The 25,157-nt window shown below is 36.1% G+C and overlaps 1 protein-coding gene across 4 annotated transcripts; it reads left to right on the top strand.

Annotated features, from left to right (window-relative positions):
• On the top strand, positions 1 to 25,157 carry ctbp1l (C-terminal binding protein 1-like). Of its 4 annotated transcripts, none has more exons than NM_131714.4 (11): positions 1 to 114; positions 1,152 to 1,209; positions 2,286 to 2,429; positions 14,456 to 14,610; positions 14,689 to 14,833; positions 14,914 to 15,120; positions 16,111 to 16,325; positions 17,317 to 17,447; positions 19,770 to 19,897; positions 21,435 to 21,555; positions 21,640 to 23,748. In NM_131714.4, the coding sequence occupies exons 3-11, from the start codon at positions 2,372 to 2,374 to the stop codon at positions 21,827 to 21,829; spliced, it is 1,350 nt and encodes a 449-aa protein (NP_571789.3). In that variant the 5' UTR covers positions 1 to 114; positions 1,152 to 1,209; positions 2,286 to 2,371; the 3' UTR covers positions 21,830 to 23,748. The 4 variants fall into 4 exon arrangements, with proteins under 4 accessions (NP_571789.3, XP_087136915.1, XP_087136914.1 ...); XM_087280789.1 differs by having other exon boundaries at positions 19 to 574; positions 1,026 to 1,209; positions 21,640 to 25,157; XM_087280788.1 differs by having other exon boundaries at positions 19 to 114; positions 19,770 to 19,953; positions 21,401 to 21,555; positions 21,640 to 25,157.

Consider the following 25,157-nt stretch of genomic DNA (forward strand, 5'->3'; position numbering starts at 1 on the left):
CTCGACTTCCTTTTCTGTGCAGATTTCATGGCGAGTGATAGCGGAGAAGAGTTGATTCACCTACCGTGACCACACTGACCCGCACATCAACCTCCAGAGACGCCTTTTTGTCGGGTGAGTGGGGCGCGTTACTCCGTTTCTGGGTCATATTTGACACATTACTCACATCGGAGTCTCGATTGTGTGCGCTAAGAGACTGCTATGTGTTATTATTACTGTGTACCTCTCATACTATGTGTATGTGTGAGTGTGTTTAATGTTTGGTAGCTCAGTTAGCAACCACAGTCAAAGCGCCTTTCTCAGTGCGTATTTTACAGCAAGTAGAGCAACGATGCTAACGACGAATATAGTTATAATTCCCACTTTAAAACAAAAATAAGTTCATAAGACTTCCGTGAACTGTTTTGTCCACTTGTTTTGGGGTTAATTGTGTAGTCAGTTGCATTGTGTCTTGCTGCATCTGCTAATTAGCTAGCGCAAGGCTAACTGAATAACTTGCAGCGAGCGGGCGACGCGACAAAACTAGGACGCTTCCGTTTTAATTGACCGAAAATGCAGTTTTGTGGTGATTAACGTGAGTATTTGAGTCCGCAACCGTTGATCTGGCGCTCGCCGAGTGTCCGCGCGCGGAGTCCAGCGGTCCCGCGATCATTCCCGGCGGAGAGACGCGGCGATAGCAATATCCTCGCAGGATTCATCAATATTTCACTTAATTTAACTTAGTTTTCCTGCGCTGGACTACACAACACAACCACAGTGATGTTTAGAAAGAAAATAGATGAAGAAGTTTTAACTTTGTGATTCTTTACTTGTCTCATACTTCAAATAAGCCATCAAAACGTACCTACTAAACAGTACTGTTTATTAAACACGTTTATCTGCCTCCTCTGATCGTTTTATTTGGATATCCAATGGTGCAAAATGTAACTGGAGTGGTTTTAAAAACTTGTTTTAAACGGTCGTTTGGAGTGTTTGAGGCGCTACAACATCAATGCATGTGAAATGGGCGTTATTTCTATTGCGAGCACACGAGACTTACAATTTCGTGTATTATGAAAAAGTAATTAAATGTCTGTGCATTCTTATGATTTTGACTTAATTCCATCTTCATGGTCTGTTCTCTTTCATAAATGTTTAATTTCCCCCTTCAGCTGCCATTGTAAAGACTGTGACGTCAGCAGAGTGGTTGATTTGCTTTGACATCATCAAGTAGGTGGTTGCATTATTATTATTATTATTATTATTATTATTATTATTTTCAGTCATCTCTATTTTTACAAATCTGTCATATATGTGGGTGAACGAGCCTCACAGTGTAACTTCACAAACAGGTAGTTGTGTGTTACACCAGATGAAAATGTGCATGTTATTTTTACATGATTATTAGATCAGAGTAGGCATGGGCTGATATAAGATTCTGACGGTATGATAAGTTTGACGGTATTGTGATTACTGCTATAAAATATATTCTTTTTAAATGTCTGGGTAAAAAACTACTTTTTCCACTTTGAACATAAAATATTTTATATGAGAAAACATTTATAATATTTTGGAGCAGTAAACATGTCGGGCTAAATCAAATGAATCATTGACTTCTGCTGTCTTCATTAGTTTCCAGAACACAGATTCCAATACAATTCACAGGGTTTATTCGATCTTTGAAAAACCTGGAGAAGTCATGGAATTTTGACATGGCATTTTCCAGGCCTGGAGAAGTTTTGGAAAAACAGAAAAACCCACAAAGTTTTGAAAAAGTCATGGAAAACAAATATCTGTAATCTTGAATATAGGTTATTTGTCTTGACTTCTATTCTGTCCTTGGCCAATCACATACTCACATTATTAGTGCGGTGTAAGCATTATCTAAATCAATTTTACATGTTCATAAATGTAAATTCAAACTAAATAGATTGCTGCATGTTTTACGATGTTGTGTAATAAATTTAAACATGCATTGTTTTTCTTTTACCACACATATGATACATTGCATGAAACCTTAGGTCATGAAAATTTACTTTAAAGTCTTGAGAAAATCGTGGAAAAGTCATGAAATTTTAGTTGTATGAACCCTGAATTTAAAACGGCATCTTGGATCTGATTTCTGCTGGAGACACTGTCTTCCTAAAAAACTTAAAACAAAGCGTAAAAAAAAACAAAGTATTTATACAATATAGCAGAACATTTTGTTATTTAAAAAATCTTGACTTTTTCAAACTGTTGTATATCTTGAAAATGGTTATCCAATGCCTTTTCCTATTCTTAACATGTGAATTTAATCTTTACAGATATTTTAAGGATTTTGGTGGTTTCTTGACTGAACAGTCTTGTCGCGTTGTGGACGTAGCTGGTCTTATCAAAGAACTGCCAGTCGATGGCTCTGATGGACAAACACAAAGTGAAGCGGCAGAGATTGGACCGCATCTGTGAAGGTAAGATGCAACCTTATTAAACGGATAATATGGTAGACTTTTACCTGCACACATCTCCTTGGTCTTGTTTGTGCATGGTGTTAAGATGTATTTTTATTGATCGCAAGTGCTCATGAATATAGGCTCGAATGGTGTGTGAAATATTTTTAGCTTGTCCTCTTTTGACCACAGTGAATGTGTTCAAGTAGTCTCTAAAAACCACCTTCTCTCTAACTACATATTTATTTCTGAATCTGGTGTTCAAGCAGGTTTTTAAACTTATTGTCAGAAATTGAAAGCTTATTTTGAAAGCAGAAAAGCATCATGTTAACAGTTCTGGTTTTTTTTTAAACGAAATGAACTCTCTTAAGGACTTTCTTAGCAAAGTGACAATTCTTTAAAATTTTTATTATGTATTAGCGTTAAAAATCTTATTTAATTGATGTATTCATTTGTTTGTTGATTTTTAGTTGGATATTTTTTTATTGAAATGTTCTTGCTATGAAAAATAGCCTTGGTTTCTGACATGTCAATAAAAAAAAGCATACATGAAATTTGGCATTTAAATTGAATGTAGTTCAATAGTAGAAAAAAATGTTCAATTCATGTTTATTTGTATAGCGCTTTTACAATGTAGAGTGTCAAAGTAGCTTAACATACAAGTTCTAGTAAACTGAAACTGTCAGTCTTTAGAGTTGAAGTTCAGTTCAGTTTAGTTCAGTTCAATGAAGTTTAATTTTCACTGCTGAAAGTCCAAACACTGAAGAACAAATCCATCGATGTATTAATGATTATTGCTCACATGATTTAATGTGATATGTTAAATATATTTACTCGTTAATTATTTACTTATAGTTTACTGTTCATTCTCCTGTCAGGCTTGCTCTTTTTTGATCACAACTTTTGTGTGGAAAGTGGCACACAAATTTCTCGCCCTGTTTTGTACATCACATTTCTAAGTGAGACCCCTGATTATAACACATACACAATGTGTGTGCAGTTGAGGCTATACAAGCATGTCAAAAACATATGTCTTTACTAGGCCCACATGGAATCTGCACATGCAGAAATTTGCAGATTTACACAGGTTTTTAGCCCATTATTTAAGTATATTTATTTACTTGTGTTAGTGTGTAAATTTATATTTATTCTGTTATTTTAAATGAGTTTGATTAATATTATTAACAAATCTGAAAATGTTCATATATTTGATTTACAATACAGTTTCTAAAGTCTTTTACTAGATATTTGAGACTTGCTTTGTTTGCCAAATAAGTGGATTTAATTAGATTTGCATTGTAAAAATTAAGTTAAAAATATATATTTTTTATTTCATATATTTAGTTTTTAGTTGCGACACTCCCAAAAGCATTCTGTATAAATTCACAGTTTTTCTTTCAAAAGTCAAAAGTTTAATTGAAAGATCTTAGTACACCTGTCTGTAGACCCTCCATTGAAGAAAAGGAAAGGTGGTTGGAAGTGTTTAAAACACTAGGTGTAAACATAAATGTTATTTGTGGTATATTATATTGTGGTATACAACAATACAATATGGTATTGTATTGTAAATGGGGCATTATTGCCAGAATGAAATGAAATTTGCATGTGCTGTATGGCCATATTTGATATTTCAAGCAAAGAAATTATTTGATCCTTTATTTTATCTGCAATTAATTGGATCAGCAAACCCGGCAACTGCTGGTTAATTAATAGATTATTAATTATTTAATTGTGATAAAAGACTTTGCCATTGGTACGTTGTGCACCACTGAATCATTCACTGTTTGATCAAGTAGTCTAAATGGACCCATGTTTACTTAAGTTTCACTTAAAGTGGTGATTTGTACACATTAATCAGATGCAAAGGCCTGAAGCATTTTGTTTTTAGTTGAACTGTCAGTCTTGGATTTGTTATTGTAATTAGAGAGATTTGTATTTGATTAAATTTTTTTTTCCTCAAGTGTTTTTTTATTGAACATGTTAGAAATGAAACATGCGGTACAATATAAAATTATTATAAATAATAATATTAAGTAAAACATATTTATTTTACTCTTTTTATATAAAAGAAAAGGGAAAGAGAAAATAATAAAAAATGTCAAGGAAAGGTTTTACTCTTCTAAAATAACTGAAGTGTCCATCTTCTTTATGTGGTTTTAAACATGTTGCCTAGCTAGAAAAAACACATCAGTACAACCTCTTAAAGTATATTGTATTATCTTTTATTGAAACATAAGGACTGTGGCGCAATACCAAATATTGAAATTATGGCTTCAGGTTCTATTTAGGTATTTAATGCGTCAGAGAAAATTTTAAAAATTAGCTTCCAGAAATTCTTTAATTTTGAACAAAGCCAGAACGTATGAGAGTGTGGCTGGCTCAATATTACATCGGTCACAATTGGGCTCTACATCTGGTTAAATTTGGCTAGTTTCACCTTATACCAATGTAATCTGTGTACTATAAATTGTATAACTATTTTTATCTGTCCTCTGATGATTCTATCTCCAGTTCCACCTCCTATTTTTTATTGCACTAAGGGTTCCAGATTTGAGGAATTACAGAATGATTTAATTTACAATTATGACAGTTTTAGACCTATTGACGTTGACTGTAAAGGTAGAAATAAGAACTTTAAATCATAAAAAGTCTCATCGCAACTATACTGATAAAACAGAATCTTTTACATTAAGTTTTTCACCTTTATGAACCGCTCATATAAACTGTCAGAATCCATCCTGCTTTAAAGGGCTGAAGGGTTTGAATTGACTGGCTGATAGATGGACTGTTTGGCTGTTAATTGAATGATTCTTGTTGTTGACGCAGGTAGTGAAGTTTGAGCTCTGTTGTCATGTTATTTTCCCCTCAGTGCAGGGAAATTGCTTACACTAAAGCCGGTGCCTATTTTTGCATTATTGTATGGATCGTTGCTGCTGAATGAACCTAACTCTTGTCCAACTTAATGAAATCAAGGCAAAGCTTGTTCTCATTAGATTTACAGAATATTCTCTCATCTGCTCTTTTAGAGGAGTGTAATAATCACATTAAAGGGAGCAGACTGTATGTTAATGAATCAGCATGCTGTATATTGTAGCCCCCTTTTATGTTTTTGGCTCCGCATCAAAGAGGTCATGTAGATGTTATTGATTTTTAAATATGCCAAGTCAAATTATAATGGATACCAATTTATGGTCACTGTGTTGTGAAGCAGTTCTGTGATTGGCGTTTTGAAATGTGCAGTTAGGCCTGCTTGTTTGTGAGAAATCATAATCATGATTATTTTGCTCTATATTGTAATGACAATTATTTTAAAGGGTTATGGTCAATATGAGTTGTATGTAACGTATATTCAATAAGGTTGCAATCACAGATATTCGTTTTTGTTGTTATAAAACAGCAGGATTGGTAAATAACAGTATATAGAAAGTCCTCAGTTATTACAGTTATGAAGCTACAAATGTCCTTTAGTCAAGATCAGGTGAGTGATTTTGTCTTGTTATTTGGTTGGTAATGAGCTAGGTCGGCAGTAGGTATATAGCAACTTTAAGATCTGATTTACTGTTACACATGCATTTTCAATCTCAACACTTTGTTTTCATTGATTACATAACACATGAGTTTTTGAATAATCACCAAGCGTCACATTTTGACTCATTTTTGCATGTTTGATCATTTAGGCACTAGAGCTGCACGATTCTGGCTAAAATGAGAATCACATTTTTTTTTTTTTTTTTTACTTTAAAATAAACATCATGATTCTGTAGATGTAAAATAAAGCTTAATATGAGATTATTGTGTTTTTTCAAACATATGAAAAAACAACAATATTAATATTATGCGTAGGTCTACGGGTTTCTATAAATAATTATATTCTACTTATAATAATTCTGATGTTTAATTATGTTTGAGATATAGGCCTATGCTTGCAATCTGTCATTGAGAACATTATTAGACCATTTAATTCAATGGTAAAATTAACATTATATAGGCTAGAGTAGTTATACTGACACTGTAAAAATGTATTTTTATACACAACTTTGTGTTCGCTGTGAAAGAAAAAAACTTCGCAATCATAACTTTAAAATGCAATATGATTTTAAATATGTGCAGGTTTTTGGTTTCATTTTCATGGCTAAGTGCTGTTCATACTTTGCGTGCTACTCTTAAACAATCACTTTGTGCCACAGACTGAATATTATTTACAAGTTTATCACCTGTTACTCGTGAGTTCAGCATATGCGGGTTCTGTTCACTAAAGTAGACGCGTGCGCGTCTATCATTAAGTAAGGCGCGCGCCTGCACACAGTCAGCAGCTCATGTCACGTGTGATTTCCCGGCCGCGAATAAATCATTATATGAAGACAAAAATGAAATTTTTTGGGGTGAATTATACCTTACAAATACAGTATGTGACTCTTTTAACTTGATTTGAAGGTTTCCATGTCACTGAACAACGTGTGTGAAACAATGAAATGACACATGAAGCCGCCTTTTCTTCTCTCCTGAACTTGAAAATATGATTGGCAGTATCGTAGAAATGCTGGATTAAGATCGTCAAGGGGGTCGAATCGAGATCGCGATCTTTTTTTTTCGATTAATTGTGCAGCTCTATTAGGCACACATCTTGAACAAAAGACAGGGTATCTGGAGGGTCTTGAAGTCTTAAATATCAAAAAATAATTTAGACTATAAAGTCTTAAATCCACTGAAATATTGTTGTAGGTCTTAAATCATTTTAAACAGGTCCTAATTTTCCTGTTCATGTAAAGCTAGACCAGATTGGGCCAATGCCCATCAAATCACAAACAATACATTTCAATAATTAAAAAAAAAACATTTATTTATTGACTCTTATTTATGTAGTTTAATCATCTTCCTTATAATAATTTCTTTCTTTTAAGGTTTTAACTTGCAATCTTTAGTGTTTAGCCTTGTGCAAGTCTGAAATTTAAAATTGGTCTTAAAATTGTCTTAAATTAAAGTCTTAAATTAAGTCTTAAATTTGACTTGATTAAACCTGTAGAAATCCTGAAGATGACTCTGAGACTGAGCATGTGCACATAACAGTTCTTTTTTTGCATCATGAAAAAAATGAATACATAACTCAAGCTTCCCATGCTGCAAAAGTTACATTACAGGATTTACTGATTTGCATGTATAATTCGGCTTTGTGGAGGAACAAATCCAGACTTCTGTAAAGGGGCATGATATGATGCAATTTTATCTTACTGTTTATTTTTCATAGTTGTTATAGGCCAGAATCAAATTGAAGCTCTCTGTGCAATATCTATTTGGCATTAAATCACTATATACATTTCTAAGAAATGAAAAGAGTATACAAATTCATATGGGCATAAATTTACGATTTAGTTACCAGACAAATTAAGAACCCTCTTCATACACTGCATGTGGTCATTTTCAAGCTTTGGTCTGTTTCTCATTGCACAATTGCTGTTTATAGTGATTTCATGAAGGTTACTTGTCAAATAGAAAATTTAAACATGATAATCTGGGCCGTATGATTTATTTATGCATTTATTACAAGGAATATTAAAGAAATCCTAATTTTGAATCACTTTGCCAGTACTGCATTTTGTGGTGTTAATGCACAAGAAAACATTCGGCTTCTATTTGCATTATAGTGTGAGTTTAAATTTGTCTTTGTTTAAAACTCTTTTATTGTCATATTGCCATAGAGATGGTGGTTTATTTAAAGATGATAATAGACCATAATCGTTAATCATTTACTGTTACTAGTTTCCTGAGTTGTTTTATTTTGTCATTCCAGAACAAAATATGAAATGCTTTGCTGTAATGGGTCTCAATTTATAACCTCCGCTCATGTTGTGCCCTTTGCTTGACAGTATTAAATATACATTGCCACCTCTTGTGTTTTACTGCTTAATTGTGGCATTTTAAATGCTAATTCAGATAGGGAGAGTGTCTTACGCCTTTATGCAATTTACATAGTGATTGTAAGTGGCAGCTTGAGCCTGTGCTGTGAATCTCATCAGCAGTTGCCTCCGGTCAAACCTTTCTATTTAAGCAAAGCGAGTCATTTTCCCCCGCAGACAAAATACTAATATATAATTTTGAAAGCCATCTGTTTTGGCAGAGCAATTTTGATTTGCAAAAACGGTAGACATAAAAAGGAATAATAAAAAAAAAAAAAAAAACGCAGATCATTTTCCTGATATTTAAACCCAGTATACTGCTACAGCTGCAGATGGCAGTGATATTTATCCAAGTGACAGGGAAAAAGAGAGCGTGGGGGCGGGTGGAGAGGATAACGGAGGCGTTTCTTTGGAAGAGCGGGGGTCATGTAGATGCGAGCAGAACAAGACTCTGTCTCTTTAAAAAACAACAACTGCCTAACTGCCTCTAGTGCTGCTTGTCAATGGCATGGAGGCTTGTGCTGGTTGGCCGGCACTCAGAGCCCAGGCGTCTGATTGGACCGCGGCTGTGGTGGACGGGGCCAGTGTGGATGACATGGGAGATGGGTGTCTGCCAGGCAAAAACAGCCTGACACTGATTGTAAAGGGTGGAGAGAGAGCGATAGAAGGAGAGGAGGGGAGAGAAGACAGGCGTGTGGATTTCATGATGCAAGGTTTGGTCTTACATGTACCTGTGTTTTGATGTTATATTTATATATCCGCGTGAGTGTGTGTGTGTGTGTGTCGGCTGGAAGATGAAATGCAAGTAATTCACAATGGGTGTGGTGGCTGAAGTAGGCGTAATTTTCCTTTTTGCCGCGTTTAGTGCGTGTCCTTGCAGCTTGAGCAAGAGTGTGTGTGTTGGCCAAGCAGGAGGCAGGGTGTGGTGCAGCTGTATTATCATCCACCCACCCTTCCCCCCCTCTCCTTGAGACCGTGTGTGCGTGGAAGGACCATGTGGGGGGTGTAATGGCGAGGGAGGGAGAGCGAGAGAAGGTTTGGGAGGGGGGTGAAGTGGAGGAGAAATGAGCGCTGAATGAATGGCATTGTTTGCATGGCCATGCTTGTGTTGCGGCCCTCTCTCTTTCTCATGCAGTCTGGCGCAGGCTCAACGCACGGCATCTGTGCTCTCAGCAGCGTTCTCACCGTGACCCTACAGCAAGAAGTATTTGCATTGTTCCTTGCTAGAACACTGGTGCACTGCTTGGCCATTTTACCGCTTCACCGCTGTGCCTGTTTTATATATCATGTTTATTCTGCCCCCAGAATGCTTTGTGCCGCAGTATGCGTTTCCACATAGCATTGATTTTTTTTTTTTCTCTCTCCTTTTTTTTTTTGGAGGGAAAGAGCAAATATTTGTCTTCGAAAGCCTCGTTATTGCAAGCTCCTTAATCATTAGCTGTGCACAGGAGTGTAGTAGCTTGAGTGTAAATGTTAGCAGGCATCTCGGAGGCGGCTTTCCCCACCCCCATTAATATGGCAGCAAATTGGTCTCAATTATAATTCATGCAAAAGATGTAATCCACACATGCATTGCCAGATTCACATGCATGAGCCTTACAAGTGCTCAGAACGTAGACTGGCAAATCAGCTCTGCACATTTGAATGTTTGATATGTACACGTTTATCTAATTTCACTTCATGTCACTGATGTCTGAATCACCCTTTGTGTGTATATTGAAACATTTATTTAGAAAGACTTATTGTCTTATTGAATTATAATGTCATGTAATGTTTTCATTATTAATTTTGATATGAAATTTAAAATAAGTGCCTTATGTGACGATAAATATGTAGCATTTGGAGAGACACATTTGGTATCATGCATTTCAATCTGTCACATAGGTTTAGCTTTTTTTTGTTGTTGTTGCTGAGATCAGATCATTTTGCTTCCTTGCATTTCAGCTGCTAGTGCATCAACACCTGTCTGTGCTGCAGAGGGGGTGTTGGGTTATAAAATCGTTGAATGTAACATGGCTGTTCAGATGGCCATCAGATGTGCTTTACACAAGTATCATTATTTGGTAATAAGCATGCGCTGGTATGCGATTCTGATGGTATAATAACCTCTGATTTTGGGTTTTCGATAGTGGGATTACTACTCTAAAATATATTCTTTTTAAATGTCAGGATAAAAAACTAGAACCTTTTTTACCCCTTTGAACACAAAACATCTTATTTTGAGAAACATAAGATATTTTGGAGCGGTAAACATGTCAGGCTAAATAATTCAAATCAAGCATTGACTTTTGCTGTCTTCATTAGTTTCAAGAACACTGATTTCAGTACAAAACGGCATCTTGGGTCTCTTTTCTGCTGGAGATACTGTCTTACTAACAAAACGTAAAAAAATGTACATATTCTGTAGGAATGGTATAGTAGAACATTTTGGCAGTTTTAAAACCTTTTTCAAACTGCAGTAAACCTTAAAACGTTATTGTCCCATGTATATTTGGTAATCAGTTTTAGGCTTTTGTCTGGTCTTAGATGAACAGTTCTGCACATTTTTCAATGCTATTCTTAGACAAGTGTGATAATGAGATCATTACATGGCAAGCAAAAAATCACACTGCTATCTGATACTTCTGGTTGTGCTTTGAATCTCTTGAGAAGTATCTTTTAGTTCTACTTAAATGAACAGATTTGGTGGTCGTGATTTACTTTTAGGTATTTTGGATATGTAAGGGTTATTGATCATGGGAAGTCCTGATGCATGATGGGAGTCTGATGCAGATCAATTACATTCTTGTCTTGCATCCTCATGCCTTTCATCCCAGGAGTCTTGTTGTGTTGTACATTTCGGAAGTCCGTCCCAAGCTGGTTTCGTTTTTTTTTTTTTTGCTTTTTTAATGGAATGTCCTTTATGTACTTATTATGTGTACAGCTGTAACTGGCAGACGTTCCTTATTGTCAGATATGTCATCTTTTTAACCCACTGATTTGAAAAAATGTGCAGCTATGAATAAAAATACCATCACAGCTTTTTTTTTTCCTCAGTCAATTGTGACTGTGAGACACTTCCTTTCATACAGTCAGCATTCATAATTTCTAAAATGCGTTGTGAAAAGACATGATTGTCTCTGTCATGTGCCTTATGTGGTCAATTTGGCATTTTTAGCAGGTTTAATACTTATTAAAAAGCTTTTAAGACTACACTCAAATAATCTAAAAAAAATAGTGAGTTTTTTTTTTAAAGACAGCTTAATTGTTATGTCAAATCCACTATAATTTGTAAAAACAATTACGTCAACTTTATTTGTTTTGGGTCTGCGTGAAGGAATTTTTACACACACACACACACACACATATATATATATATATATATATATATATATATATATATATATATATATATATATATATATATATATATATATATATATATATATATATATATATATATATATATATATATATATATATATATATTAGAAATAGTCATTTGTGCCAGGCTTTTTCCAGGCTTGTTCTACTCTATATGTACTAAAAATGGATATCTTGACACCTTATTAAACAGGTTTTTTAAAGGTAAAGGCACATGCATGTTATTCTGAATATCCTGGATCTCTAAATAAGGCTGTGCCAAACAAACTTGTACAAGGTAATGGAATATTATGCAACAGAATAATGCAGAACTCCAAATGCTGATATTTTACATTTGGAATACTACTTTAAAAGGGGCATGAAATTGAAAATGATGAAAGTGACTTTCACCATGTTTATTCAAACCAGTATATATATATATTTTTTTTATTGCTTTGTGAAACTTAAGTTTAATAAATGTAGTTTTACAAATAAGTTTAGAAAAATGTATTTGGTGGATTTGGCCATGCTTTGGAAGTATTATATTAAATGTGTGTGTGTGTATATATATATATATATATATATATATATATATATATATATATATATATATATATATAAAAATAATAGCAATATAATTTCACCAAATTACTTCAATAGCTCCATTCAAGATGAGGTATAACAGTTAAAACAATTTATAACTAGGTATAAAAGATTTGTAGGGGAGTGAAATATAAATATATTTTTATGTAATTTATTATATATGTAAAGTTATATATGTAAAGTACAGTTCTAAACACAATTGAGCAAATATTAAAGTGAAATAAACCGTGCTTTCTGGAGAGAGCAACAGTATGGAACAGAAATTGAATAATTAAATGAAAAATAATAATCTTCACCATATGAATAATTTAATAAAATTAATTTGATTATTTTTTTAAAATTTTTTTATAAACTTCTTTAGAAGGGGTTTAAGTGCTCACACAGTTCCAGGCCCTAAAAACGCATGCAGATGATTAACCCTAATTCTGCAGTGTCTCCACAAATTTTGTGTTTGGCCTGTGGTTTCTGGTCATCCATAATCCTAACTCAACATTGCATGTCCTGTGATGTGACTATTGTGGATGCACACATTACGATATTATTGATGCTCAAGCGATATATTATGCAGCCTTACTACCATTTTTATATAGATTCGATAAATTAATAGATGATAATATAAAAATATTTTGACCACATTACTCAGATTTACTCATATGTGATTATATTTCTCTTTATTTTTAGTTACAGGCAAATGTTTGATTAATGTAGAAATATATAAAATAAATCATTATATAGTACAAATGTAATCAACAAAAAGAAAGAAATATTGCTTAATAAATTGCAGAATATAAACATTTGATTTCAAGGTTGGCTTTTACTTTAAACTCTCACAGTGTTGTTATTCATATTTTTGTTTACATCCCTTTAATGACGTGCTATATTGTATTTGTATAAATTCATAAAATATTTCTGTAAACAATGTATTTTGTGATGCCACAAATACTGGAGACTTTTAATTTTGACCATACAATATATATTGTCATATTGCATAGTATTATTATTATTATTATTATTTATGATCATAAAAGAAGCTCAGGAATTACTTGAGAGTGAATAAATGTGGAATTTCAGATGTCGATAAACGTGTATGGCTCGTTGCAGGCTTTACTATGCAACTGCTAAATGAAATGGCATGTTTTACTCCCCTAATAAGTCCATATTTGCAGTATTAGACCAGAAGTAGGTACTTTTGAAGGATGTAGACAAAGATAATGTAGCTTCCAGTCTGCTGAATGTAGGTCATTATGAGTCATGTGAAGACTCCCTGCCCCCTTTCCTCATCTTTTTCCCTCCCTCAATCCCTCCATCCCCTTGCTCACACTTTCGTTTGTCAGGTTCGGGGGGTGGGGGTGGACCCTGAGGTTGTTAGGGGCTGTTGTCTTGCCTCATAATGGCAACAATCATAAAATGCATTCCAGGAATTTGTCAGGCCGTTAACATTGAAAATATAAGAGATTTTCTTGGAGGAGGAGGAAGGGGGGAGGGGGGGTGTAATAGTTCTGTCTCATTTAATATAGATGTTTGTTGATGCAAGTCATTGATAGCATCTGTTTTGTAAAACGAAATCGATAGTCTTGAAATACTGGGTAATATTTAGCTTTGTGTCTTATTATGCTTGAGGTTTTTACAGAAATGTGTTATTTAATGCCGCTTAACGATTGGGTAAGTGCTAATGAAGAGAATTAGGAGGCGTTTAGACTCCGTGAACCAATCATATGTATATACATCATCTGATTTAATGATGCTTGTGGTAAATGTCATCTTGGTTGGAGAAGCTAAGGTTGTTTAAAGGGACAGTTCACCCTTGAAAAGGTAATTTGTCATTTTCTCTTCATTCACTTTTTCCAAAGTTTTTATTTTGTTGATTGCAAAACAGGATATTTTGTAGAAAGCTGGAAACTTGTAACCATTGACTGCCATAGTAGGAAAAACAATAGCTTCCAGCTTGCTTCAAAATATCTGGTTCTGCGCTCAAAAGTAGAAAGAAACTCGGTTTATAACCAATTGAGGATGAGCAAACACAATTTTGGAGTTAACTGTCTCCATTGCTAGTTTACAAAACTCCTGGTTTACTACTGTGATTTTTAAAATGTTTGCTTGTAGGTGTATGCAAAGGATTCATTTGTGTTTTCTGATGTCACCAGAACTGTACTTAATTGAAAGCTGTTTGAGTTTTCTGTAAATTAAAGAATTTTTGGTGTCCTGCAGGCATTCGACCACCCATCCTCAATGGCCCAATGCACCCTCGTCCTCTGGTGGCGCTGCTGGATGGACGGGACTGTACAGTGGAGATGCCCATCCTGAAGGACGTGGCCACTGTGGCTTTCTGCGATGCCCAGTCCACCCAGGAGATCCATGAGAAGGTATCGTCATAGGGATTTTTCCATGTTCATTACAGTCAGCTTTAATACAGTGAGTTTCATGAGGCTTTCGTGCTGTAGGTCTTAAATGAGGCTGTTGCTGCTCTGCTCTACCACACCATTACACTGTCACGAGATGACCTGGACAAATTCAAAGGCCTCAGGGTCATTGTGAGGATCGGTAGTGGGTTCGACAACGTTGATATTAAAGCAGCAGCAGAGCTTGGTAAGTTTTGTTCTTGCGTTGTGAAAGAATCTTGTTGGATTGAATGAGTTTTAGTCAAACTGGATCTGTGTCTTCAACAGGTATTGCAGTGTGTAATGTGCCAGCTGCATCTGTGGAGGAGACGGCAGACACTGCCATGTGTCTAATTCTGAATCTGTACCGCCGCGTCACTTGGATGCATCAGGCACTGCGTGAAGGCACCCGAGCCTCCAGCGTGGAGCAGATCCGGGAAGTAGCCGGAGGCGCAGCACGTATTCGAGGAGAAACGCTGGGCATCATTGGGCTGGGTGAGTCCTGATGTGATTTAATCAGAGGGCACCATGAATCTGTGCTGGAAGGAGAATTAGATCAGTTAAGCAGACAGCTGACAGCACATTTACACTGCATATGTAGAATTACTAGAGTACAAGTTTTAACTTGGTATGATATTGTCATGATAGTATTACCTAAATATTTCACTATATAAAGAGATTTAAGACGCATAACTATTCTTTCTATCCTGATTAAGATTTTAATCTTGTTTTTAGTTTTAACACTGAATTGTTGACATCTGTTTATGCCTTCAGGTTAATTTTAATTAATTGAGCTTAATCCATTTAAAAGGCCAGTTTTTCTAGTTTTATTTCATACTGAGCCAGAAATCTGTTTCACCACTTCCAAGACACCAAAATGTTAGTTTTATTCTTTTTTACATTTCTGGAGTTTTTACAAAGGGTTTGTTTATTTATTGATCAAACCCATGTGATTTTAAAAACATGGCAAATAAATTTTAAAACTCTGCTGGTGATAGCCAGTAAAAATGTAAGTAAAAGAAAAACTGGTCATTGTGATTTGCCAAACAATTTCACTGGAATATTTACATGTTTATTTTTAATCCAAATAAAAGCAGCTGATTAGCACATACTATAAAATAAAATAGACGTGTTTGGAAAATCACGAACCGCTTATGCATATTAGATTGACAAATTGAGACCTCTTAATGTATAAGCTGTTCTGTGATTTTATTTTTGAATTAAATTTTTTTTTTTTTATTCATCGACTACATGTAGATGTTTACCAGATGCTCATACCTAAAGCAACTTACAAATGAGTGGGTATTAAGTGATTTCACATGAAGAGGCAACATACACACCCAATTTTTTTCAATGAAGTATATTAAAAACGTAATGCAGTCTTCCCTCTATTAGAGAGTCATTTTTTTTTTCATAGAAAATTCAGGGATTTTGTGAGTAGTAATGTGATTCAAAAATATTTTTTTTCTAATTGCTTATTTTCAGGACGTGTGGGGCAGGCAGTGGCTCTAAGGGCGAAAGCCTTTGGATTTGGAGTGATTTTCTACGACCCGTACCTGCCTGATGGAGTGGAGCGATCACTAGGGCTCCAGCGCATGGCGACACTACAGGACCTGCTTATGCACTCGGACTGTGTCTCGCTACACTGCAGCCTAAATGAACACAACCACCACCTCATCAATGACTTCACCATCAAACAGGTAAGAATGAAGACATTTGAGTTGATTCCAGTATGAATTTTAGTTGTTATGAGTATAACCTGCCTCAATCTTCCTTGTTTAAAGCACTTGTTCTTGGATTTTAGTTACTAATTCACAGTGGATTGAATGGACAATAAGGAGCTTGTCTTTTTTTTTTTTTTTTTGGTAAATTAGTGATTTGCATTATAAGTGCATTGCGCCACCTACTGGGCAGTTTTGCAATTTGTTTAATCAGCTTTTCATTACTCTAAATGAGTAGTGATGCTAAGTAGATCGATTGAGCAAAACAGTTTTTGTTAAATATGGCTGTACATGATTTTTTAGTTTTTTTTCCCCACATGTGATGCGCATCTTTGTGTTACTTATTTTTATTATTGCATAAATTTATAGAATCACATTTAGTAATAAAGTTTGCACTGCGCGCTCATTGTTTGTACATTTTTTTTAGGTGTGTTAATCTAGTTAATATTATTCAGAAGGTCATGATTTGCACTCATTAGTTACTTTTTATAGCTTTATTTTACATTCTTTGGGCATACAAAACACAGATGTTTCAGTACAGTGCATCAAGCACTAAGAAATGCATTGTGCCCAATTGTCTGTGTTTTGTATCCCCTAAGAATGTAAAATAAAGCTTTACATAGTAATTATTTAATGAGTGCAAATCGTCACCTTCTGAACACATTTTATATAAATACTTTGGATGTAGAACTGTGTGCAAGATAAGAAAATGATGTATAATCTAAATAAAAAATAAACAACATTAAGCATTACTGTGATGTGAACTTTTCATTTATAACAGCATGTGCCTGTTATACCTCATGTTTTCTGCAATAGAAGATGCTATGGAGCAGGTTATGTTTAGAAAAAAATAAAGCTTCTGTTGCCTTGTTTTTTTTAAATTGGAAGTAACAAACAATACTGCATTTTTGTGCACATCTGAATAGAGAACTTGTCTTAATTAAAATATAAATCAATGCTTTTCATATAGATGCGTCAAGGCGCCTTCCTTGTGAACACTGCGCGTGGTGGCCTTGTGGATGAGAAAGCTCTGGCTCAGGCTCTGAAAGAGGGCAGAATACGAGGAGCAGCACTGGACGTCCACGAGACAGAGCCCTTCAGGTGAGGGGAAGCACATAGTCTTATTTTTTTCATATGTCTATCATGTTTTATATTAGCTGCTTTTCCACTATCGTGCCAAACCGTTCTAAGAACACTTCGGTACGGTTACGGTTGTTTCTCCACTGAGCCTGGAACGGCGCGGCAGGATTACAAACCGTTCTCGGCCCGGAATTCTCGGCACTGTTAGACAACCGTGCTGAACTGTGCTGACAGATTCTGTGTGTTGACGTCGCGACTCGGTTGCTAAGCTACCACAGCTGGCTCAGCAGAAGTGCGCTAGTCATCAGACATCCTCAATAAACTACAGTACATTCAATATAAAATAATGATCCATAGAGCAGTCTCTGGCAAAGAAGTGAATAACTCATCACATTCTTACGAAGATATTTTGTTCATTAAAGTTATTATTTTATTGACTTGAATACAGACATACTTCGCCTGCCTGAATGTGAGTTTATTGCATGCAGCGCTGTATTTCACAGCACAAAACTCGCTCTGATCCGGGAGAGACATGTCAGCGACTTGCGCTGCTGACTTTTTTTTCCTGCTGCGCATCGAATAAAGCGAATAAAGTCATGCTTAGCATCGTCGATGTCCAAATTCCACAAAAACATCACGATATATATATCCATGGAACACGAACTTGCAGACTCTTTTAACAACGAGGAAATAATTGCACTTTTTAATTCAAAGCCAGGACAGCTTGTTAATACCGGCAAGACCACCTGAGAGACGGCGTGTTGTAATGTCGGCCGTCCAAAAGACTTTGCTTGAAAGCTTTACGGAGCGGCACTGTAACTGTCCAAGGTACTGTTGTATGATTTATATTATAGCATATGCACTTATAAACAAGTCAAAAGAATGAATGAATTAAATAAATATGGATTCTTAAATGTCAGTATTGCTTTTACTCAAAAAATATCAATAGCTACGTTTTGACAAATGTTTTATAAAAATAAAATGAGCAATTTTCATCATTTCAGCTATTGGCAATTAAATGGTTCAGTTATACATAAGTTATATGACATTTATGAGGCATGTAACATGTTTCTGTGTTTTTGTTTTTTTGTTCTTGGTGATCTTTAATATAGCTACGCAAATATTTTCTAAAACGTCTAGCAATAATTCGCCTACAGCTTGTTAGTTAATTATGACCACAAAAAATAATTATAATAATAAAAATAAAATGATCAAAATAAAAAGATAATAGAGCAGCATTTTGCTAAATATAATGGTGCTTTATATGCTTTAAATCCTGCTATATATTGTTTCATATTCGTTTTTTATTTCACTTGCTGCATTCGTTATTTAATGTTTGATTAGTAAAACAAATAACAGACATCGCTTAATTGGTTTAATTTTACCATCAAAATGTAGTATATTTTATATCATTATCAAATTTTGATATAAAAACGCAGTGTAATTTAATTAATTGTTAAAAATGTAATAATTTATGTGCTGTGTTTTTATTAGTGAAAGTGCCCGCTCACCTTTGACAAGGCCTGTCCAAAATTATATTTCTGCCACTTTAATGCAAATGCACTATTATTGTTGTCTTATCATTGTTTATTTTTCTGTTATGTTCAGAGATTTTAAATACTATTTATTTCCCCTCCAATTATTTTCAATCATCACGTTACATTTTGGTAATTTTCCCTCCAAATAAAATTTAGCCAGAGCTGCGCAACATATAAATAAATAAGGGTGCACATGTACCTATATTTAGCACCTATTTGATAGAGCAGTATAACAGTGTTTAGTCACATGGTTGCTTTCGCTTTTATGAAAAAGAAAAAATAGTTTCGGCTCTTATTTAACTTTAATTGAACAAAGGGAGCCGTTTACATTGCGTTACCAAGGCAACTACTGATGCGGTTTGTGTAATGTTTTAAAGAGCTTTGTCGCAGCACGACAGTGGAAAATGAAACCGTATCCGTGCTGTCTGGCCCGGTTTGGCACGGAATGGAACAGTTCTGTTTAAAGAACGATTCAGCACGATAGTGGAAAAGCGGCTATTGACACAGTATTGGTCTCAAGACTTCTTGCTACACTATAAAAAATGTTTGGTTCCACACAATTCCTTCATGTTGTCCACATACAAATCGATTAAGGTAACTGAATTGCTTTTAAAAATTTAAGTGGATTGAACATAAAATGATTAAGTTAATTTAACTCATTTTAAGTAAGTATGTTGAACAAGCAGTGAAAGTCATTTTAGGAATGTACTGCAAAATTTATATTGAACAGCGGGTCTCTGACAGGGCCCCATATTTGAGGTTATTTTTTTCTGTTGTGACAATCCAAATTTTCCTCCTTCAACAGTTTCTCTCAGGGCCCACTGAAGGATGCCCCTAATCTTATCTGTACCCCACACACATCCTGGTACAGTGAACAGGCCTCCATTGAGGCCCGAGAGGAGGCAGCGCGGGAGGTGCGCAGAGCCATCACAGGTCAGACATCCCCAGGTGTTCACTATCTGCTTCTGCCTGTTCCCAGGGTCTGCACAGTAGGAATACACACTTATTTACTTATTCACTGTTCATTTTTCACAGAAATCTATAATATTTAAATAATCATTATCTGCCAGTACATGACAGCAGGCTTCGAGTGAGTTAAATGACTTGGGCAAAAGTCCAAAAAACTTTGAAAAGGGGATATTCACTACTATTGTGTAAATTTGAGACTAGACATGACTGAGTAGTTGACATGCAAAAGAACAATGATGGACTACAGGATTATATGTGCGCATGCACTTAATGTGTCTTTGCCAAAGTAACATCACCAATTACTGCTAATGTGTTAATAAAGGGCATTGGTTTATGTTTCGTTCATTGCCTTTTTGTGCAAAAAAGAAATTTATTAATTAATAAAATATATATTAATAATATTAATATTTATTTATTATATTTATATTTTTATCTAATTTTTTTATATATATTTATATAAAATTAATTTATAATTTGTTTTGTCTGTAATTGTGTAAAGTAAATGTACCCTAAGACCTGTAGGCAGGCTTACGAGTTTTAGCTTTTTATTTGTAGGAATATTTTTGTAGTCCAGCTGTTATGGAGCATTCAAACTGCATGATTAAAAGCAAAAAGGCAACCATTAAAAATAATCTGAATATGGTCGCAGCTACTCTTGTTTTGGCAGTTTGATCATATATTTTACGTGACTTTTAATGTTGAGTTGTATTAAAATCTTGCTGCACACTCTTAATGTGAAATTCATACAAATACATGGTTAAAATGCCAAAGTTCTCAGTGTTGCATCGTCTGAATAATTTTTTTGTCCATAGCCCATTGTCAGAGCTTACTGATTCCTGAAGATACCTAATGTATGTGATATTGTAACAGGTGGTCACAAAATAAACACCAGCTTATCAAAATACTTTTCTTAAATAATTTGTTAAAGAGCTTATATTAAAAAATTGGCGAGAATCTGTCAGTTATTTTCTAAATACCATTTCAGCATCCATGGCTATATATTAATTTTGATAATATACTCTCAAGTGTTTTTTGTATAAATGTTAGAAAAGGGACTATTTAGGATCTTTAATTCACATAGCCTACATATCTTTAAGCTGTTGGAGGAAACTGGAATACCCAGAGTAAGGTGACAGAGAGAACATGCAAACTCCACACAGAGTCATCCTGTTTCATATAGAAAGTAGTTGTTTTTTTCCATAATAAAGAAACATTTGGCGTAATACCATGGTATATTGTTTCCATTTGCTCTAATATTTTAATAGTTGTTTTTGCTGAAATTTTTTTTTTAATATACCCATGTTTTTGGTGTGACCGCCTTGATGAAAGTCATTTTCTGAAATCTATAAGCTCTGAAATTTGCAGAAATTAAAATTCTTCCACTGTAATTCATCAACAGCATAAATAGCCCACAATTCCCTGACCCTTTCTTTGGTTGATGTACAAGTAATTGATTTCTGATTGGAGGTCTTCATCCTTGACCCCATGCTCTCCTGTGCAGGTCGTATCCCAGACAGTCTGAAGAACTGTGTGAATAAGGAGTATTTGATGGCAGCCTCTCAGTGGCCGTCTATGGAGGCCACCACTGTGCACTCTGAACTCAATGGAGCTGCAGCCTATAGGTGACTATACCTAGACATGACTGCCTTTAGTGTGTCTATAGTTTGGCTGTGTATTTGTAAACAAGACTCCCTTCTTTGTCGTAGGTTTCCTGCAGGGCTGATTGGCGTAGCAGCGGGTGGGCTGCCCGGAGCCGGGGCAGGAGTGGAGGGCATTGTGGCTGGATCTCTACCCCTGGCCCACGCCATCGCCCCGGTCTCGCACCCACCTCATACCCCTTCCCCCGGGCAACCCTCCAAGGCCGAGGCAGACAGAGACATCCCTTCCGACCAATAGCATCCCAGCACATTCCATCTTCGCCCTGATCGGTGCCCTTTCAGTGGGACTTACACCCCTGCTTTTGATGTGACCTTGGGTCACCCCAGTCCAACAGAACACGTGTACAACCCAGGAGTGAAACCCTCTACCCCAAACATACCCTCATTTCCACTCGCTGTATTCTCTGTTGTTCACTTTGGCAGAAAGCAATAACTTCTCTCAAGGATTCAATAATTGGGTTGATACACACTATTTCTAAGCTTCGAAATCCCAGTTCCTTTGCTTTGTATCTACTCTGGACTAGTAGGAGTTTGTTTTCCGAGTAGTGTTTCTTACATTTCTGTTCTATTCTTATCTGTTTTAACAGCGTGGAAATAAACGCATGGACCTTGTTTTCTTTCCTTCATCCCCTGCCCATCCTCCACTTAGCATACATTTGTAAACCTTCTTAACTCGTCCCATCTCAGCAAACGTTTGATCGTCAAAACAGAGTAACAGCTGGCTCACACCGTTAAATTCAACAGCCATCAGTGTTTGTTTCCCAGCTGGTGTTCAATAACGGAGATCAAGGCTAATGGTGATGGCCTGTGGCTGAGAGTAACTCGGCCCACGGGAAGAGCTCAGATGTTTTGCGTTCCTCTCACTCTCTCTTCATGTGGAAGGCATCTTTTAGAAATGCCCATCCTTTTGTCTCTTCGCAGAAAACAAGAGATTGAGCTTCACCTCCAGAGCTGTTGGGGATTTCATCGTGTGCTCCACTTTAGGGTTTACAGCGTCTGCATAACCGTGTCATTGAAATCCCATTGTCCCTCTTTGTGAACAGCTTGATAACGCTGGGAGTCAACTTCATACAGTTTCAAATAAAGCCATATTCGTTTGACAAAGTGTATAGCATAAGATATATCTGCAAGATTTGAGACAACTCCCTACAAACGAAACAAAACAGGAGATGGTCTTATTACAACATTGACCTCCGCTTGACTCGTACTGAGATCCACCATAGCTAAGCTGAAAATATTGGCACCTTTTTTTTTTTATTCTTAGCCATTTGAAGAATATTTGCCTTGTTTTCCATATCTTCTCTTTGTCCTGGATTATATCTTGCTGTACTTCCTCCTTGTGCCTCCTTTTTCCGATTAGGCCTTCTCTTTGTGACGTAGCGAGGCATGTCCACCCTTCATATCTCCGCTCGTGTCTTCAGCTCTCATGAAATCACTGTGTAGCCCATCCGCCCGGCCCTTCCTACTTCCAACAAGGCACTTAAACTCTTAACACGATTTCTTAAACTCACAAACACATTTTCGTACAAACCTGATATATACCTTTTCATCCACCTTCTCTGGGAGGTTTATGGAGGTTGTAGTACTGTTGATGACCAGCAGGTGGCGATGACTTGCTTTCCCCCCCTCAGGTTCACAGATAATTCATCCTCGCTCAGCTGATGCTTGCACAGTAAAAGTTTAGCAGACCTGTCGTGGGCCCTTCCATCCATCGCTCATTGTCTGTCTCACACTTCCAGAAAACTCAGGATGGGCCACACCGAATTAAAAGCTGCTCATACTTAGAGCTTGACATTTGCATGGGCATCGATAATATCAGCCCTCTCCACGTATACACCATTTAGAGCACAGAAGATAAGGTGGAAAGAATGTAAAAGCTAGGTCATTGAAACGCTGGTTGCTTTCCAAAGAAGGTAGGAGAGTGTCTCGATTAGCGTTCTGTCTGAAGAGAAAGGCCTTTCTAGTACCTCAGTAACAGATATTGAATGTAAGCTCAAATCTTTCTCGCTTTGTACAGCTTCTTTTTTTGTTGTTTTTAGCTCATGAGAGGGTGTGTATGCGTCTGCATGTATGCGAAAGTGTGTGACTGCTTATCCAGAACATCAGTTTTTCATTCACAGATGTTAAAATAAAGCTTTGTTTCTTTTTCTCCATGCATAGGATGTCTATATTGGTTCGTTAGATGTAGTTTGAATCTCAGGCTTTAGCTCTAGATAGTTCTCGATCTGTGATTTTTGTATTTTTCTGTATAAAGGAGCACAGTTTCATGTCTCGGACAAGATGTATGCTAATAAATGAAACAAAAGGGGGTCTGAAGCTGTTTGTAAATGAGTGTGAATGGGGATTCATTGCTGTGTACGAACGGCCCGTTCTAGATAGTTGTCGTATATGTTCCCATAAGGTCATCGCCCTCAATCGTTAGTTCTGATGGATTAATGCATGTTTTCAGGCCCCGCCCCCCTCGCTTTTTCCATCGGCCACACTTTGACGTCGAGTTTTGAGTGACGTGCAGCTTTTCCTAGACTGCAGTGATGCCCTTTATTCGTAACACTTTATAGCTGCTCTGTAAAAAGGTCCCTGTACTACAGCATTTTTGAATTTCTTCTAGCATTATCGTGGTGTTTCTTTGCCGTCATCAAGCTTTGATATGAGAAGTGCACTATGTGTTACAACCAAGAAATGAGACCCTTTTTGATCTAGTTTGTGTCATTCAGTGTTCGACATGTTGTATTGAAACATTTCAAGATGAGTCTCGTTCCATTTTTCACCCTCGGCGTCCCGTGGTCTCCTCGCTGCCTTAATGTCGTAGGCTTGGTGATTCTCGTTCTTTCCCCCGGCAAACACGCATGTAAGAGAGAGGAAGCTGTTTTCTTTAGCCGTATGTTGCTCTGATGCTTATTTCCGCAGAACACACATGGCTTTCACTTTGAGGTGTGAAATGCTCGGGCACTATGAAAGACCCTTTCAGAAGCTGCCCATGTGGTAGTCCATGAAGGGAAGCTGAAGAGGACAGATATGGACTGATATGGAGCAGTCAGTTTCTCTCTCAGGGTTCAGATACACAACATATCCTTCAGCCGCCAGCTACACACACTTTTCCTCCATCCGAAAGAAAATCACGGTGTAGATCTCCAGAGCTCTCTTACACAGTTCATCTTTTAACAGTGAGTGTCTTTCTCTGTGATGCTTTCCTTACTATCTCTCTCTCTCTCTCTCTCTCTTCTGCTCCTTTTTTTTGCGTATTTGTCGCACTGACACCTAACAACACAAGAATGAATGTTTTAATAGAACTGCGTGTAACGTTGAAGTTGGGAAATGTATTTTTACAACATGTGAACTTTTTATTCCTTTCTCTTACCTTTTTGTTGTGAATTGATTTCCCCCCCCCTCCATCACCAGACTGCAAAAAAAAAGTTTTAAAAAATGACAAAAAAAATCCTGTAACTAGGCTCTTAAGCTTTACTTTTGTTTTTGTTTACTTTTTTATTAGAAAACAATCATGTTTGTGATGGTAACCTCTGATGGTAAATTCCACAAGGTATTTTAATAAAATCCTAAAGATTAAA

This window comes from Danio rerio, chromosome 14 (assembly GCF_052040795.2).
Source record: "Danio rerio strain M-AB ecotype USA chromosome 14, GRCz13ab, whole genome shotgun sequence".
In the NCBI taxonomy this organism is placed as follows: Eukaryota; Metazoa; Chordata; class Actinopteri; order Cypriniformes; family Danionidae; genus Danio; species Danio rerio.